Genomic DNA, 18,716 nt, shown 5'->3' with positions numbered 1-18,716 from the left:
AATTCACGTCTGTTCTTTCCTTTTTTAAATCAGTCAATGCATCGACAATGTGTCAATGGACGGAGATGACCGGAGATGTCAAGCATTTCATTTTAATGGTTTCCTTTCTTCCTTCCTTTCTTCTTCCTCTCTTTTTCAAGAGGGAACAAATAACATGGACATGAAATGAAAGTCCCATTGTCAGCCACATGTCGGAGCAGAAATTCTCAACCGACATGGGGACACTTGATATGCATATGGGGTCACGGGACATGACTGATAGACTGATATTTTATATTTAATAGGTTTGAAATACATTCTCATTTCTATACCATCCTTTCGGAGCTCCCTCCATGTTCTATGATGTAATCAAAGTAGCCTATGTGATAAAATTCAAATGAAAAAGTTTTCTAATATGCAATATGCCTCTGGAATATCCACACTTTGATCAGTAATGTCAATTTTGAAAGTAGAGTGATTTTTATTTCGACTCAATCTGCTGCTTATAGGCATAAAGGTCAATTATAATTGAATCGCACGGTTATTTTCTTATTTAGCAAGAAGAATGCTTTATTACGGTACAAAAAAACCAAAACTGCTTTGATTCTTAGTTCGTGGCTGTAACTAAGAATCCAAAAATGTTAACTTATCCATGAACCAGCTGGCCACTGTCTCTGTGTTGGCCGTGGAAGCAGTTGGGTGCAGCACCAGGACACCGGGAGGAGACGGGAGGTTTGATAAACCGCCGTGTTCAAAAGGACCATGTGTTCTCTCCCAGGATGTAATCCCGCTCGGCAACTCAGCGGTCAAATCCAGAGCCAGGTCCCCCCTGGCCAGGTGGCCAACATCACACGGAATAGTTTTGTGGATTTGCGATACAGGCACAGACGAACGTTCAAAAATGCACAAATGACTTTGGGGGGCGGTGCTCTCTAGGTGGCTGACTGACCGTCTAGTGCTCTCGTGGCCAGATCCCAGGAAGGAGCGTCGGGGTCCAAATCAAAGAAGTTGAGTCAGATTAGAGCCTCCCACCGAGTCAGAGCACTGTTCATACTTTCACCAGGCTCTGTCCTAGATATCGCCTGCAGATGCTCATGCTATTAATAGACCTCAAAGTTCTGATCCAACCTCAGTGTCACTGCTGTCAGTGGCTGCTATTCGGGGAGGGTAAGTGTTCTTTTTATTTGTTCATTATGTATTAGCTCGACTCAATTCATGAAAATAGGAGCTGCATGAACCCATCCATGCTTTAGCCGTTTTTATTATGCATAGCTTTTATGCAAGACTGACCAAAGGCTAAATATTTTTTATGGACAGCAAGGTGTTTTGCTGTGTGCACTGATAAGGTCCATTCCAGATAGTGTATGATCTGGGTAATGTTTGACTAAACTATGTCTGCGAGGGTGCAAAAGTCCAACTCTGTCTTTCCTCAGAAACATTTCTCCTCTATCCTGGACTTTGTGTTCGCCTGAAGAACCACGCCGTGACAAGCGGAAGACCGCTCCCGAAAACAGCCCCGAATAACAACCAACGCGCCGAAACACTTGGACTTGCAGGTGTCCAAATCCAGGGGCTATTTTCAAGTTGGGTTCCAAGCGTGCGTGACCCCGCCCCCCATCGCGCCATGGTGGAGCTGGCCTTCTATCCGGCCGTGGCGCTGTTGTATTTCTTCGGCGTGATGAGGGCCACGCAGGACGACCGCGTGGAGCTGGACGACCGGGCGTCAGCCAACGTGTTCTGCCTGTTCGTTTTGGCCCAGCCGCTGTGCCTGGTGCTGGGAGGCTACACCGGCATGGCCACGTACCTCCTCACCGCGCTGGTGTCGTACAACTTCCTGCCGTGGAGGAAACCCGCGGCGCCGGCGGGGGCTGAAGCAAAGACAGAATCCAAGAAGAAAAACTGAGATCCGGGGGATGGAAAGCACGGGCCCGCGGGTCAAGGCGGCGCTGCAGACTGCCCTTCGTGAGACGGCGTTCTACATTCCGAGCATGAAGGGAAGAGGCTGATTGACTTACTTTTCATCGCAAAGCTACTTTAAAATGCACGACAGTAAACAGTTCTTTTGAATATTTCACTGAACCGTGGAGGTTTTCTGAGCTGCAATGAAAAGCTTCATCGTGGTTTAAAAAGTGAATGAGCGCCGTCGTGCCGTCAGGGACGTTTTGCGCTCATCGCAAGACGGCTGCTGTACCTTGAGCCTTCAACGCTAAACGATCCAACCGGGGGACTCTCCGTTACGCGATTCGGTCAGGTCCATCGTCCAAATCCGTCCGCGAGCCTCACGGCGCCTGGCTGAACGCGCTGGGTCGCTCCCAAACTGAGCGGCTTCCACGCACATAACGAGACATGTAATTAAAAAATAATCCTGTGTCACAGCATTTTTAATCATCTGTCATTGTTAAACGAGTGTGTGTCCTTTGTATGTGGTGCGGGCCTGTTCCGTGGCGTGTGCGTGGCGTGTAAGCCGGGGCTCCCGGAGAGACTGTTCAATGGGATTACAGTCGGCTATTTGGCTGATAGCGGCCGGCTTTCTTGCGCCGTCCGTGCAGATGCTTGCCGCGTGTATCTCCAGCGCCCTTCGGGTTTTGGGAATTGTTTGAAGATGTTTAATGACTTTTGCTCGTTTTGGTAATTCTTGTGTGAGTTCAACATTTAAAGATAATTTGTATTTATTCACCCACGGTTGGCTATTATCTTCATGTGTGAAAAAAAAAAAACCTCTCCGCCTTAATAAGGGGGTGGGGGGGTGTTTAAAGGCTCTGATGTTTGGCCCAAATTTTGTGTTCCTCTGTTTTAGCACGGTTCGTTAGGTCTCCATCTTCAATTAAACTCTTCAAAAAAAATGATGGAAAAAGTTTCCTTTTCTATGTCACGTTCACTCACTGATCCATGAAAATCATTGAATATCAAACGCTTCTACTTAATTAGGACGAGATCTTCAACATCTAATTTCTTCTTGTTAAGGCGCGACCTATTCTCGATTCCCTCCAAGAGAATTATTCATGAAGGAATATGAACTCGTAGACTATCTAAGTGATTGGTGTGGGTCATTTAGCCGGTTTTACAGAACCACGGAGAAGGACGAGCCCGGTCGGACGTTTTGTAGCTGTGAACAAATACTCATGTACATGTACTTTGTCGGTGACTGATGCCTCCAAATTCCTGCTCGGAGGCATCGATGGCGGTCGTACATCACCGTGCCGGCATCTCCAATTGAGGCCGGGACAAGCGCGGTCTCAAACTAGTTAATCATTACAGTTTGCAAAGGGAAATTGAGACACATGGCTGGTAGTTGTGCGCGCGGGAACGGGAAACGTGTTTAAACACGTTTTCATGTCGTCCTCCTCGGGCCGAGCCGCTGCTCAACCCGCGCAGTACGACAGGATAACGGTCTTTCTGCTCTTTTGTTATTTTGCCGGCAGGTGGAACAAACAGCCGCTTGTTGGCATTTGCAAAGTGTCAGGTAAAAAGAAAGAGCAGATCACTGATACATTTGATTTGGAAAACATTTCCTAATCTAGACAATCAGAGCAGCGGGAACGGAAGTGGGAAAAATGTCAGCATAAAATAAGACCCCGAAACGGAGACGCCGACGGACAAACAAAAAGCACGTTTTCAACTTTTCATTTATTTATTTATTTTTTTAAATTGTTCTCTCCTGCGAACCTTGGGATCCATCATTAAATATTTACTTACACTATTTACAGTCATGAGATATCTTACAAGGTTTGGTCACATGCACGTTGTCAGATTTTTAAAACAAAAACAAAGAAAAGCTGTAAACACATTTACAATCCAAAAGGAGGGAGCAGTCTGTGCAATAAAAGGCATAAATTACCTTTAATGCTGCTTTGTGTCCCCAGAGTACATACACACGACCTGGCGCGCACACACACACACACACACACACACACACACACACACACACACACACACACACACACACACACACACACACACACACACACACACACACACACACACACAGTCTTACTCTGCAAGCGAAGGGAAAACATTCCTATACATTTCTTTCCTGTGAGCCGATCACCCTGTTGGTCGGCATTCGGTTGTGTTTGAATGCCAACCGCGACCTTGCGCTGCTGCGGCAGCCGGGGCGGGCGGAGTACGACGAAGACGCTGGACGTGGGCCAAGCTGCCGAAACCATTCGAGCAGAGAGCGATTCAGAACGGAGTGATGGCGGTGACGATAATGACAAGGTCAGGATTTAAAGTGGTCCGTCCCGACTCCGACATTCGATTTTTTTCCATTCTCACACGTAAGGCGATGCTGCCCGGTGGCTGAGGCACAGGCCCGGTTGGTGCCGAGAAGCAGGAGTGGGGACATTCCACCGTAAAAAGGAAGTGAATAAATGGCTGAACTGATCAGAGTGATCTGTCGCTGTTGGAATCTCCCTTTGCGGTCGGGCCAAATCTCAGGATCGGATTTGAGGTATACACATCAAAATGGTGTAGATCGTATATATATTTTGACCCCGGGTGGAATTTGTCTCATCCTGCAAAGGGCTGCACAGACCCCCAAAGAGGTGTGAGCGTAACATTCGGCGCAAAAGCTACCGACAGCACTTTCCAATGATCTGGCGATGGCTATAGGACAGAAAGTGTCAAGATGGATCACGGTGTTGAGAACTACGAGTGGCTTTAAGTCATGTTTGCTGTTTGTAGAACATTTTAAGAACACACACCTCTCGTGGACTTTGTGAATGGGAAGATAGGCTTCAGATGAACACATTGGTTCGATTCTATTCTGGATGAACCAAGGTTGAGGTTGTTAAGTGGTTTGGACTCGGAAAAAGGGAAAATACACAAAGCACTAAAGGCTTGAGTGGTACAGGACGCTTACATACTTGGCTCAACCGGATGAGCGTGCGTACCAGGCGGTTTAGGCGAAACACCTGCAGCGACCCGGGTTTGAATCCAGCCTGCGGTCATTTGCTGCGTATTTCTAAGCGACATCCTCTGTCTCTCTCCACTGCTCTCTACAATAAAGAAAAAAAACAAACAAAACAATAAAACGCTATTGATTTGAGAGCATTGAGATCGCTCATTGTAAACATTGCGTGGAACAGTACATGATGCTAGCCAGGCGTATGTTCCTAACAACGACCTCATCTCGAGGAGAACAAATTCACAATACACCAACATGGACGATCAATTACAGGAATTGACATGGGCAGAAGCAGAACCCCCTGCAGTCACTACAGCAATGGGTTTTGTCAAGAGTTCCTGACTATATTTGGTGAATCATGCTCCAACATTTTTTTGTCATATCTAGCTAATGATTGAAACTTTTCATTCGATTTCCATAAATCGGGTTCAACGATTAAAGTCTGATCACGCGGCCACATGATGTTGAATTGGACTTGAACCGCTGGGGTCACTCCGCCCGCGACGGGGCTGCAGCGTGGAGCCAAGTCGCTCTCGGCTCAAAACCGACTGGCTGTTGTGGCCGCGCCAAACATTTCAAACCTCTCTCCCTTTCCATATTTAATATACATTATATAGATGGATGGTGTCGTGTGTATTCTTTTAAATTTTTTATTAAAACCGATTAGGGCTCGGTGTTGCTTAGCAAAATATATATAACCTCTCGGAGAAATTACGTAACTACTCTTGTTACCATCTCCACTGTGAATAAACAGAATGTATATGAGTGATTCGGGGCGGTGCTTAAAAAATAAAAAAATAAAAGTTTCCTTTAAAAAGGCTATTGGCAAAATGTGTGAGCTACATCTATTTTAGGATCAAGTGGAAACAACTACAATGACCCTTCCCTGAGTGCCAGCGTACAGCAACATGTGCTTCAAGACGAGTTCACAGATGCTGTTTGTACGAGATGCTGCACGCTCAGCGCACGGAACAACAGCGTCGCGAAGAGAACCTTCGGAGTGAGTGTAGACACGCGGATGCGTCACGTTGGGGCGATGCTTCAGCAGAACCAGCAGCCGCGGTTCCTGACATTTTTGAGTAATTTGTTTCCTAGGAGAAAGCCCAGCACAAGAATCACAGGATCAATAAGCGCTCTCTCACCACTAAATACTGCACAAGTGTCAGCCAATAAAAAGATAATGGATCTGACTTTTAATTCTAGGTTTATTACTTCTGCCTGCAGCTGTTTGCATGTTGCATGTGTGTGTGTGTATTTCGTGTTTCGTGTGCAATGCACTTATGTGTGTCCTTGTGGAGTGATAAATGTTTCATTTAAAGGACCCTGAACGAACGCGGTGACAAACACCAGCACCGATCGTGCAGGATGAAGATCCTGCTCCCAAATCTATTTTTCGCCTGTTTAAGTGCATATTCTGTGCACATGCGTGTGTGGTTTTGTCACCCACACATAATTTGCCAAATAAACAGCCTTGAACATGGCAAAAAAAACCATAAATGAATAAATTTATGCTGCTTTTTCTTTTGGTAGCAGCACGAGAGTAAACGGAAGAGGAAGAGGAATTCCGGTCGTCGGAAATCCCTCCTCACTTTGACCTACTTTCATCTGAGAGCACCCGCCTCTGAAAAAACACGGCTGGGAGAACGCCAATTAATCTGCCGTCTTCCTTCCAGGACAAGTTGAGTGACTGCGGCCAGCGAGGGCTGCTGCTTTGCACCGAGACGCACCGAGCAATACGAGCGAAGAACATCTGACACTTCAGCCCCAGTGGAGCCGCTGCCCCACAGAGGTGTATATGACTGTGCGCGCGTGCGTACGTGCGTGCGTGCGTTTGTGCGTGTGTGTGTGTGTGGTACATCTACTGTATAGTCACACTTGTTTCTGCTTGAGTAAGCAGATGACAGTGGAGATAACACAGTGTTGTTGTGCTGCTGGACCCGGACTTCTCCCGGTGCCGGGTCAGCACTCTGCAGCCCGGGGTGGGAAGGGGGGGGGGTTCAAAGCAACACAAACAGGATGAGGAAGGTGTTGAAATACAAAGCACCGGGTATTTGATCTAGAGGTCTTCACGGGGGCCCCCAAAATTTGGACCCAAACCCTACTAATGGGAAATTTGTCCACCGACCATAAATAAAATATATATATACAATTAAAGATCTGATAGAGATTAAAGATCTGTTCTAGCCTGTCAATGTCGCCGCTATGGGTCGTCTAGTGATTGGAAGATTGCCGGTTCGATCCCCGGCTTCTCCTGGTAGCATGCTGAAGTGTCCTTGCGCATGACACTTAACCCCTAACTGCTCCCGGTGAGCCTTGCATGGCTCGCCTCCATCGGTTCCAAAGTTGCCTTGCAATGAAATCATTTGTGTTTTAAAAATGATTGCGCCTCGGGCCAAACTTGATCGGTCATAATAAAATGCGGATCCAAACCTATACAGTCCTATACAGGTTGGTCCTCGGGTAGTTTGGGTTGCGGTAGACCCATGAAGACCTCTAATTTGAACAAGGATACCTGAAGGGGAAAAAAAATAAAATAAAAAAGTGCCTCACAATTCAACTTCGCCTCAAAGTCCAATAAAACTGAGGTAGGGAAGAAAAACAGCAAATAAAAGACAGGGCTTTTCGACGTTCAGTGTGACACTAACAATGGAGGGCAGAAGGCGGAGGAAAGGTTCACAAAAGAACGGTGAACCCCGGTGAACCAGAGTTGAACAGCGTGCGTCTCCGTTCCTCTCCACGGCGTTCCAGTGATGCCAGACCTCACACCTCCAGGAGTCCAACGGGAATCCGCTACGGTGTAGTCTGCCACAGTGCCTGTCTTTAGAGCCGTCTTAGACGGCAAGCACAGCACGTCCGTCCAATGTCTCGCGGTTCAGAGCAATCGCAGTCCGGCTGAACATCCGGTCCTTTCGGGGAGAGAGGTCCCGCTCATCCGAAGTCAAGTCTCAAAAGATAATAAATAAACTTAGACACATGTATCTGAGCAGCTTTGTTTTCCCACAGGGATTGTTGTGTCTTTTTGTTATGCTGTTCCACCCAAAGAAACATGTAAAAAAAAAAAAAAGAACAGAAGGACACTTTCTTTTTCTTGAAAGATGGGAGCAATATTATTATTAATATTATTATTAATATTATTATTATTATTATTATTATTATTATTATTATTATCGCTGGGTAGGGGGTTGTCTTTGTCTCTGCTCAGTGCAGCTCTGGCTCTGGGGGAGGATCCATCCTGCCCGTAAAAGTTTACAACTGGTTGGCACTTTTTAAATAGGCAGATGAAAAAAAATGATATAAAATAATAAAAAAAATGGCAAATTCTCCAGCGTTTTGCCTTTCGACACGTGTTCCTCGCGTCGTTCTTTCAAAGTGACGAAGAAAAACACCTTGAACGCCTTCAAGGCCAGTTTTTTTTTTTGTTTTTTTTTTTAGCCGGCGGTGCTGGTGCTGATGTCCACAGTCGGATGCCTGAGAATGGAACTGCTCTCTAACCGCCGCCTTCACCTCTTCTTCCACGCCTTCGAGGTCCAGATCTTCACTCTCATGTCACTGAGGAGGAAGAGAGATTCATAGTGAGAAGCACAAAGAGAGTGTGTGTGTGTGTGTGTCACAGGAAAGAGAGTAATAAGAAAATCACACACACACACACACACACACACACACACACACACACACACACACACACACACACACACACACACACACACACACACACACACACACACACACACACACACACACACACACACACACACAAATAATCTCTTGAACTTGAACACACACACACACTTGAGTTATCAGCAAAACACAGTCTTCCCTTATAGTCGACTTCAAAGCACCACCTATCCGACCCACCTGATTGGGATTACGAGCCCCATGAGAAGCTTACAAAGAGGGATCGTGGGGATCTTTTTTTTCATTGGGAACTTCATTATCGATCTGACTCCAACGTGACCCGCCGCCTTAAATCTCCACTTTCCCCCGCTGTCACATTGACGGGGCGCGAGTCACAACACCGTACGCAGAACAGACGGTGTTTGCCGTTGAATTTAACAAGCATCCACCGAAAGCACTAAGCAACACGTCCGTGGTCCGGCGGTGAAAGTCAGTCAAATTCCAATTAAAAAGGTGGTCGCTGGCGTTGCGGGGCTGAAGACGCGTCACAGCAGAAGGTGCTAACAAGCAGAATGAAAGAGACACGCACCCAATCTGCTCGGCTCGCGGGCAGGGGTGGAAGAGGAACTCCTCTTGAGAGCTTTCTACCCTGACGCAAGATGACTCTTTACAACTTTTAATTTACAATTATCTAAAGCAGCCGTACAAGTGGTGTCACGCTGAAACATAAACATATCAACATAAACATGGTGTCATAGTAATCTACAAGGATATGGACATCATGAATTATGATCAGCAATCCTAAATCAGCAGCTTGATAGATCCAGATTTGCCCCCAGATTTTTTATTTTGCTGTGGCCGGCTGAATATAAAATAATAATTATTTTATATATATATATATATATATATATATATATATATATATATATATATATATATATATAAATAAAATAATTATTATTTTTTATATTATTATTATTATTATTATTTTATATATGTAAATATACACACACAAATATAAATCGATTTTTTTTTTCTTTTTTAAAGTGCAGTAATGAGAAAAAGTATTGATATTTGCTTTGGAATGTAGTGGAATAAAAGTCGAAGGAAACTGAATATACAGTACTTAAGCAGAAACTGATACTTGGAAAATGTACAAAAGTACAGTAACAAAGTACTTATTATTCGTCAGCTGTCTAGTCAACGTACGACTCAGTCAGAGGTTTTGGGCCTGTTTCGTATTGTATGCAAATTTTTTAACTGTAAAGATGAAAAACCGAAGTAAAAAGTCCAACACGGAAATGTAGAGATGAGGAAAACGCAGATGCTGGATCACAAAGAAAGTTGAATAAAGAGAAGAGTGAAAAAGGAAAAGTGACAACGTCGTCGGCCGATTGAAGTGAGACCAGCTGAGGCGGGGAAGAAAATCCAGGGGGAGGAATTAGTGAGAGTACCAGAAGGATGGAGGGGTTGGAGAGCGGAGGCGGTCAGGGGAGGCTGGTGGCGCGGCCCTTGATGGCCAGGACCCGACGGGGGAGACACGGGGTGAGGCCCGGCACATAGCTCCACAGCTTCACCCTGCAGTCACTGCGGGAGCCGGGGGGAGGGGAGCAGAGCGGGGGGGGGGGGGGGGGGGGGACAAGACAGGTTCAAAGATGGGGAAAAGGACACGGTGGGAGAAGGATCATTAGATAAGAGAGAAAAAAAAATATGTGTCAAAAAGAGAAAAGAGAAGAGGAGGAGAGCAAAGGGGCAAAGAGGACGGGACAAAGGAGAGGAAGAAGGGAGGGCGGAGGAGGGGGAGGAGGAGGAGAGGAGCGGAGAAGCAGAAAGGCGGAGCGGAAGTGGAGCGGAAGTGGAGCGGGGAGGGCGACACGGTGGGGGGTTCCAGCAGAGAGCAGGGGCGAGGAGGAAGGTGGAGAGGAAGCCATTTGTGATGAGGAACGGAGGAGAGGTGGAGATGAAAAGAACAGAGAGAGAGAGAGAGAGAGAGAGAGAACAGGAAGACAGACACAGAGGCAGAAGAGTAATGAGTGTGGACACAAAACACACACACACACACACACACACACACACACACACACACACACACACACACACACACACACACACACACACACACACACACACACACACACACACACACACACACACACACACACAACCCTCTAATGCAACACTGGGATGTGAAGGAAGAAAGGAAAGCAGGACGTGTTCTCCTCGGTGGGCTTTTTTTCGAGGCTCCACACAAACGCGCTTCCACAGGTGAGACACTCTGAGGTGGAAAACGCAGCGTGAGTCATGCTCCCTCCGCTTGGCAGAGACAACATGTTGTGGAACAGGATAAACCCATTAACCTAGACAAACATATATATTTTATACAGGTATTTCAGCGGTGGTGCAATTTCAGAAGTAAAACCTTTCACTGTAAAATCTCCCAGTGCTGCTGAGGTCGTCAAAGACCGGGTCCCTTTTTGACCGCTTTTGGACCTTTGACAACCACTTTTCTTATGTAAAACATTAGCTTGTTATACCTCTGTACGTTTACAAATATACTATTTAAACACGGATTGTAATTATATAGGATCGTTATCACACACACAAAATTATTCAAATTCGACAGCCATTTTGTCAGTATCGGCAACTAGAGCTGCAACGACTAGTCGACTAATCGATTAGTTGCCAACTATTGAATCAATCACCAACTCTTTTGATAAGGGATGGATCGTTTTGAGCCATGTGTTAAAACAAACATTTCCAAGTACTCTGATTCCAGATTATTAAATGTGAATATTTTCTGGTTTCTTTAGTCCTGTATGACAGTCAACTGAATATCTTTGGGTTGTGGACAAAACAAGAAATTTGAGGACGTCACCCTGGGCTTGGGGGAACAGTAATCTCCCAGTATTTTCTGACATTTTATGGACAAAACAACTAATGGATGAATCGAGAAAATAATCGACAGGTTAATCGATAATGAAAGCAATCGGCTGATGCATGGCTGCCAACTTGGCAGCCACTTCTAATGCCGAGTTCAGACTACGTGATTCCGGCCTGATTTTCCGCTCTCCAGAGGCGAGAAGGAGATACGAGGAGACGGGCCAGCACGGAGCAGCAGCCAGGAACACACATTAACATACATACTTTACTTTTTAATATATTTCTTATTTAAATTCTGCCTTTGTTGGTTTTTCGTTACAAAAAGTCGTGTGGAGACCCGACAAACACGTCCGGTGATTCCTCCTGGTGAAGGATCTCGTCATGCGTGACCCCCTATCGCCAATCAGTCATGTAGTGATCTGACGACTCTGGAAGCCGCGTAGTGTGCCCGCGGCGTAAAAGTTAGCGTCCTGGCGCTGGAAAGGACGACATCGACGTGGAGATTCCACCCCCGAAACGGCTTGGTTTCTGTACCTGGACGCGGTGAAGATCTGCCTGGAGTTGGTGCAGATGGCGTTGATGGGGCTGTCGTGACCCCTGACCTCTCCGATGGGGGTGAAGTTCTCCACGTTCCACACCTTGAGCACGCCGCCCCGGCAGGCGCTGAGCAGCATGGGCCGCCCGGGCACGTAGGCCAGGGCGCACACCCAGTCCTTGTGGGCGTTGGGGATTTGCTGTGGGGCACAAAAAAAAAAAACAAAAAAAAAAAACAGGGAACGAAATGTTAGAAATATATAAACGTGGTTTTAGTTTTGAATTTGAAGGTCTATCCTGCCTCCGTTTTCACAGGTACTTTCTTTCTTTCTTTCTTTCTTTCTTTTTCTTTGGGCTGCTCCCGTTAGGGGTCGCCGCAGTGGATCATCTGCCTCCAATACCTTCAGATCTGCGCATCTTCCCCCCTTACACCAACCGCCTGCGTGTCCTCCCTCACCACATGCATCAACCTTCTCTTTGGCCTTCCTCTTTTCCTCTTGCCTGGCAGCTCCATCCTCAGCCTCCTTCTCCCAGAGAGAAATCACCCTGAATTGTTTTGCTCTGTGTTATTATTCTTGCCCAGAAAAAAAACACAGTTCCCATGGATATGATCTATCCGGTAGCTCTCAGCAACGTGTGAAACAAAAACAAATAAACTGAACTAGTGGTTAGCGCACATTTAAAGGGGCTTCTTCGGTCAATAACAGTAGACTTCAATTAGATATCATTCAAAGGAGGTTTTAGCGAGGTTTCAACTGTAGAAAAACACATTGACACATTTTCGAACGCGGGGTCGGACGCGTCAACACAAACTACTACAAATTCTACTTTGTCAAGAAAAGCTGGTTAAACAACAATCTCGCTGTTTACTAAATGCAAGAAAATTCAAAATGAAAGAAAATGCATTATAAAAGACAGAAACTTTTTAAATTGGGATTTGGAAACATCTGTTCACACTGTGCCACCGGTAACGATAAGAATGTTACATCACACCATACACTGCTGGAGATCTACTGTTTTTCAGTTGTCGACTGCTAGAATTTATTATTCCATTACGTCATTATTATTATTATTGTCATTATTATTATTATTGTCATTGTTATTATTGTTATTATAATAAATGTTATTATTGTTATTATTATTATTATTATAAATGTTATTATTATTATTATTATAAATGTTATTATTATTGTTATTGTTATTATTGTTATTATTATTATTATTGTTATTATTATTATTATTAATATTATTATTAGGCAGGTGTTATGGCGTAAATAACAGTGTTTGCAAGATGGCTGAGGTTAAAGCACTGAGTCACTGTGTGCCCCCTGGTTGTAGTAAAATAGGCATCCGCTGTGGGGGAAAAAAAAAACAAACCCTGTCGGGCCACTGCATTCAAATGTTTTAAATGCACATAAATTACTTTTCAAATTCTATCTTCTGAATTTGACTGTGTTTATCAGATAAAAATAGACGAATATAAGCAAAACAGGAAGCTGGACTCACCCAAAGAATACTTGAGCAGAACGTTGTGCAAAATAACACGTGACACACACACAGATAAGTGCACACCCTGTCTGTGTGTGTGTGTGTGTGTGTGTGTGTGTGTGTGTGTGTGTGTGTGTGTGTGTGTGTGTGTGTGTGTGTGTGTGATGTCGACGGGCGGCTCGCTGCCACATTTCAAATCACGCCGCCATCAACTTTCTCCTCGCGAAGAAACACTGAGAATAAGTTGAGAGGGACCTCACAGTGGCATCAAATTCCTAAACGGCTTTGCACTGTCAGAGCTGAGCCTTTGTTAGACGACAAATGGCAGCCCTGCTTCTGTGTGTGTGCGTGTGTGCGTGCAGCCAGAGCACGACTCTCCAGCGGCACACACAGTTCTGACGCGCTCGCTCAACAGTCGAGACCAAGAAAAACAAAACAAAAGACAAAAAAAAAAAAAAAAAAAAAAACAGCGGTGTGTTTTATTGTCTCGGCAGAGCTAGAACTAAATTAAATGAACCAAAGAGGAATGAATGAGAGGAATCAAACACCTTTTATTTGGGGTCTGGGTTTGACTGACAATCGCAGCAGTTTCTTCCAGTTTGGAGGAAGGTCGCAGGGGAAGTTCTCTGGCTTTCAAAATTAGCATTCCAGACTCCAATGAGTGAATTTTAAAGAGCGACTTCCTCTCTTTGACTTGTGTCTGGGGTCTGTTTTGTTTCTAGATTTACATATTTATATTTCCATACGACCGCCTTTTTATGTAAATGGATTAATGTCGATTGTTTTGATGTGGGTACACAAGTCTGGTAGACTCTGACGACAGACGACTTTCAGCAGCTAAAGCCAATTTGGCAGATTAAGATTTGCGTAGATAGTCATATTTACGCGCACGCACGCACGCACGCACGCACGCACACACGCACACACGCACACACGCACACACGCACACACACACGTTCCTCCCAAGGGCTGGGTATCGAACATGGAGCTGGTTCCAAAATTGTCTAATTCACAGGAATCTATGAGCCACTAAACTCTAATCAATGTTGAGAAAGTCTTTCTATCCTCTTCCGCAAGCCATCAGTCACAACAAAAGATGTCATTATACGTATGTTTTGTGACAAAACTCTCAAAACTCTGTGGCAAAAAAATAAAACCCTCCAAATCCATATTTCCAGTCGGAGCGGCACATTCACAAACATGTTAAATGTTATTGTTCTTATCGACGATTTATACAGTAGAAATTGACCAGGGAAACGAAAGGATGGCATTGATGGGAGGAATCAAATTGGTATCAGAATGGTACCCCGCCCAAAGCCTTTCTCTCGGAGGCTCAAACTAACACACAGACACACACCTGACCACCCCTCCCCACACACACACACACACACACACACACACACACATACAGATTGAGTGAGTCAGGTCTTGATTGGCAATGCAATTATTTGAGCGGGCACCATGGGAAATAAAAAGAATGGACTCTTATGAGATGGAGCCCGTTGATCTCTGCTCACCAAGGCGCGCGCACACACACACCCACACCCACACACACACACACACACACACACACACACACACACACACACACACGGCGTGTTCCAGACAACCTGGGCAGTCAGCAGCAGCGCATTAACTTTTATACAGGCACCAAAGGAATCGTATTCAACACTCAGCAACTTCTAATGGGAGCACATTTAGCAGTTTCCTCCCGGCAGTTTGGCCGTCTGCCTACCAAACCCTGCCACCTGGGGCTTCCTACTTCTAGCCTCTGGACCTCCAGTACAGTGCACCACATATGAAAAAGTCTATCTCCAGGCATTCATTTTTCCCAGAGAAATATCTACTTTTAACATTTGAAAAGTGATCTTGTCCACGGTGCCTTCCACTCATCCAGCACACGAGGCTCCCAGTCACCTGCGTGAGCTCCTGCTGCTCCAGGTCCCATTTCTTGATGCCGTTGTCCCGGGATCCGCTGAACAGGACGTCGCCTTGGACGGCCAGGCACTCGATGCCGTCGTAGTGGGGCGGCTCAAAGTTGTGGGCTGGGCCTACATTACCCAGAGTGCTCTCTGCCACGTCGAACACCTGGAACACACCGGGAGAGGGAAAGCGTCGGAAAACAGATGACCACCGGCGTAGCACAACAGAGAGAACGAGTCACGAGGTAAACTGTTCTCTGAAAAATATGTTTTATACGAGGTCTGTTTGAGTTGTGTGTGTGTGTGTTTATGTGTGTGTGTGTGTGTGCGCGCGCGTGCATATTGGAAAGGAGGCCTCAGACCTTGACATAGTGGTCCTTGGAGCCAGTGATGACTTGGTCCTTGCCCAATAGGGACTGTCCCACTGTCAAACACATGACTGAGCCTATGTGGCCGGTCAGCTTCCCCATGGCCTGCATCCTAGAGAAAACGAAGAAAAAAAGAAAAAAGGAAGATGAACAAAATCCCTTTTTTGCAAGGACAATTTGAAATTCAACCGCTCTCCTTCCAACTCTTGAAAGGAGCCAGTTAAGGCAAGGGGACCCTCTCCAGGTGGGCCCTTGGCCGTGAAGAATCAATATTTCCTGATGGCACATATGAGCCATCTCGTGCCTTTTTTAACGGCTCTTTGCTGGGGCCTTCTGATGACACCAGGGTAAAGAACCAGTCAAAAACGAATGAATTTAAACACCGTGTTGCTGAGGGGCCTTGACACACACCAAGACTTCATGAGATTCTACCCACGAAACTGAGGGCAATTCCTGTGGTTCGCTGCCATCGTTAGCCACGTGAAGCTTACAATAAGAAGACACTTTCGAGAAAAGTGGGAACAAAGCTCTTTCTTTTCGCTCCTTGTTTGGTTTAGTGGTATTTCGTAGCGTTTCCTCACATTAGCAGCTGCAGCGTTCATTAGGTCAGTAGGGCGCTCGCAGCTGCTGGGTCTACAACGGATGGAAAACCCTGTGTGCTTCTAATCCTATAGTTCAAACACTGTCCCAACGTCAAAGCAGAGAAGAGATGATGAATTAAAAAAGCACCTGCTGAGGTCCCAGATGCGGACGGTATTGCCGGTGGCCACGTAGAGCACGGAGCCCGAGGGGTTGAGGGCGATCTGGTTGATCTGGCACTCGCCCTGCGCGAAGGTGATGGTGCGGGTGGTGGTGCCCGCACATGCATCCCCCGAAATAACCTGCCCTGATGAACTGTGGGGCAGTGCAAATTGGGATGTTAGTTTATCTACCCAAATCACCCACCACTACATGAGTACAATCTGTAAAAGCACTACTGCAAAACATGCATTGGTTCTCGTATTTTAAATAAATTTCTCTTCACTTTGGAATTCTGAGCGGTTCGAGCGGCTCCATCTATTTTATTAAATTATTATTATAAAAAATATATATTATTTATTAAATCATTAAATCTAAAAATGACCTATTTCTTTATTCATTAAAAAAATAAAAAATAAAAAGCTCCAATTTTCAAAGGGCTTCCACTCACGTGAGCGTGCGGATACACTTGGCGGAGTCGCGGATGTCCCACACCTTGATGTAGGAGGTGGAGACGGAGAAGAGGAGGCAGGAGGAAGGGCAGTACTTGACCGACACCACGTTGTTGGGGTGGCCCTTCAGCGTGGCGATCTCCTGGCCGGTTACCAGGTTCCACATCTTGCAGGTTCGGTCTGTTGAGGCGGGACAATGCAGTGGAGTAGGACTTCAAACACACAGTCTTAAAGCTCTGAAGCCCTTTTCACAGCCAATCAGTTCCACTTCTGTTATTCCGATGACAGAACATGGCGTTTATTCTCCAAACTGACAGTTATTGTGTGAGCCGTTTAAAAAAAAACAAAAAAAAAAAAACTTTTACAGCTCATGGGCCCTTGAGTGATGTGAAATTCGCTGTGTATTTTTGGCACGTTATACCTTGGGCTAAATTAAATATAAATGTAGGTGTAAATCCTTCTGAAACATGGAAAGTGAAAGTGTGCTAGCTTTATTTTTTACTCTAGAATGTATTTGTCGAGTCAAAAATGACCTGGTTTGAAATTAGTTGTGTATTTACTTATTTCTTAATTTTTAATTTATTAGTAATTTAACTTTGTACATATTTATTAATTGATATTTAATGAAAAAAATGAATGCACCTTAATTAAGGGATTCCTGGAATTTTAGCTGACTCAAATATTTTAGTTTCAAACGTAAAGCAAGAAAACCATCCAATTGTAGGGTTAAAGGAAAAGGAATAAAATGAATGCAAAACAAACAACATCAACGGACGTCAGAGCCTGCCGAAAAAAATACAGAACAAAGGGCTTTTCACCTTTGGAACCGGTGAAGAGCAGCTCGTCTGTGGCGTCCACACACAGCACGGGTTTGGAGTGGCCTTCGGCTACGGACACACACTGCAGAGGGGCCGTGCGACCACCCTTGACACCCCCGATCGGACTTATCACACCTCTGTGGGACGCGCGCGCACACGCACACAGACACACACATACACACACACACACACACACACACAGTAACAAAATGGTTTAAAGACCGTCAAAGTAGATTCTGCATTGCATTGAATGCACAAAAAACGGCAAGGCAAATAAGACACAGGCCAGTTACAGACATGCACACATAAACATTTTTTTGAAAACATGTAATAAAACTCATATTTAATGAAAAAACTGAAAACAAACAAAAAAAGAATCAAATGCAGTTGCACTGTTTACGTAACTAACATTTAGTGTGAACGCACTTGCATGCAAGCGCATGAAGAACTACGTGAAGAAACTGAATGAAAGTGTAGCACAGGTTTACTTAAGACAATATTTTCTGTGTTGCTTGCACGTTATTTTGCGCTGTTTTCCTTCCGGCTTCGTCCCTCTGTTCCAGCAACACCCTCATATAGGCTCAAACTAAGGTGCTACACATGTAAAAGCTAATTTGCTTACCACACACACACACACACACACACACACACACACACACACACACACACACACACACACACACACACACACACACACACACACACACACACACACACACACACACACACACACACACACACACTCCTGCCATCCCGCTGACAGGCCAGAGTCCAGGGAGAGGAGTCAGCAGTGCGAAACAGAACAGGGAACAGAGAGAGGAATGTGGGAAAATTGGTCCCTGGCGAACAACCTAATTATATGTATGGTGGAGAGTTTGAGAGCAAGGGAAGGGAAGGGGGGAGAGAGAGAGAGAGAGAGAGAGAGAGAGAGAGAGAGAGAGAGAGAGAGAGAGAGAGAGAGAGAGAGAGAGAGAGAGAGAGAGAGAGAGAGAGAGAGAGAGAGAGAGAGGGAAGTT

The 18,716-nt window shown here is 45.4% G+C and overlaps 1 protein-coding gene across 1 annotated transcript in view; it reads right to left on the bottom strand.

Annotated features, from left to right (window-relative positions):
- Positions 1–9,987: 9,987 nt before the first annotated feature.
- The window catches only part of kif21b (kinesin family member 21B), a gene marked incomplete at both ends in the record, with an annotated part of 55,712 nt that continues 46,983 nt past the window's right edge, over positions 9,988–18,716 (bottom strand). The window contains 7 exon segments of the mRNA XM_080001116.1: positions 9,988–10,087; positions 11,915–12,114; positions 15,320–15,490; positions 15,687–15,804; positions 16,422–16,586; positions 16,882–17,062; positions 17,701–17,837. Coding sequence (XP_079857242.1) covers positions 9,988–10,087; positions 11,915–12,114; positions 15,320–15,490; positions 15,687–15,804; positions 16,422–16,586; positions 16,882–17,062; positions 17,701–17,837 — 1,072 coding nt within the window.

This window comes from Zeus faber (assembly GCF_960531495.2).
Source record: "Zeus faber genome assembly, chromosome: 5".
In the NCBI taxonomy this organism is placed as follows: domain Eukaryota; kingdom Metazoa; phylum Chordata; class Actinopteri; order Zeiformes; family Zeidae; genus Zeus; species Zeus faber.
The sequence above is the reverse complement of the archived record's forward strand: the minus strand, read 5'-3'. Positions and strand labels throughout refer to the sequence as shown.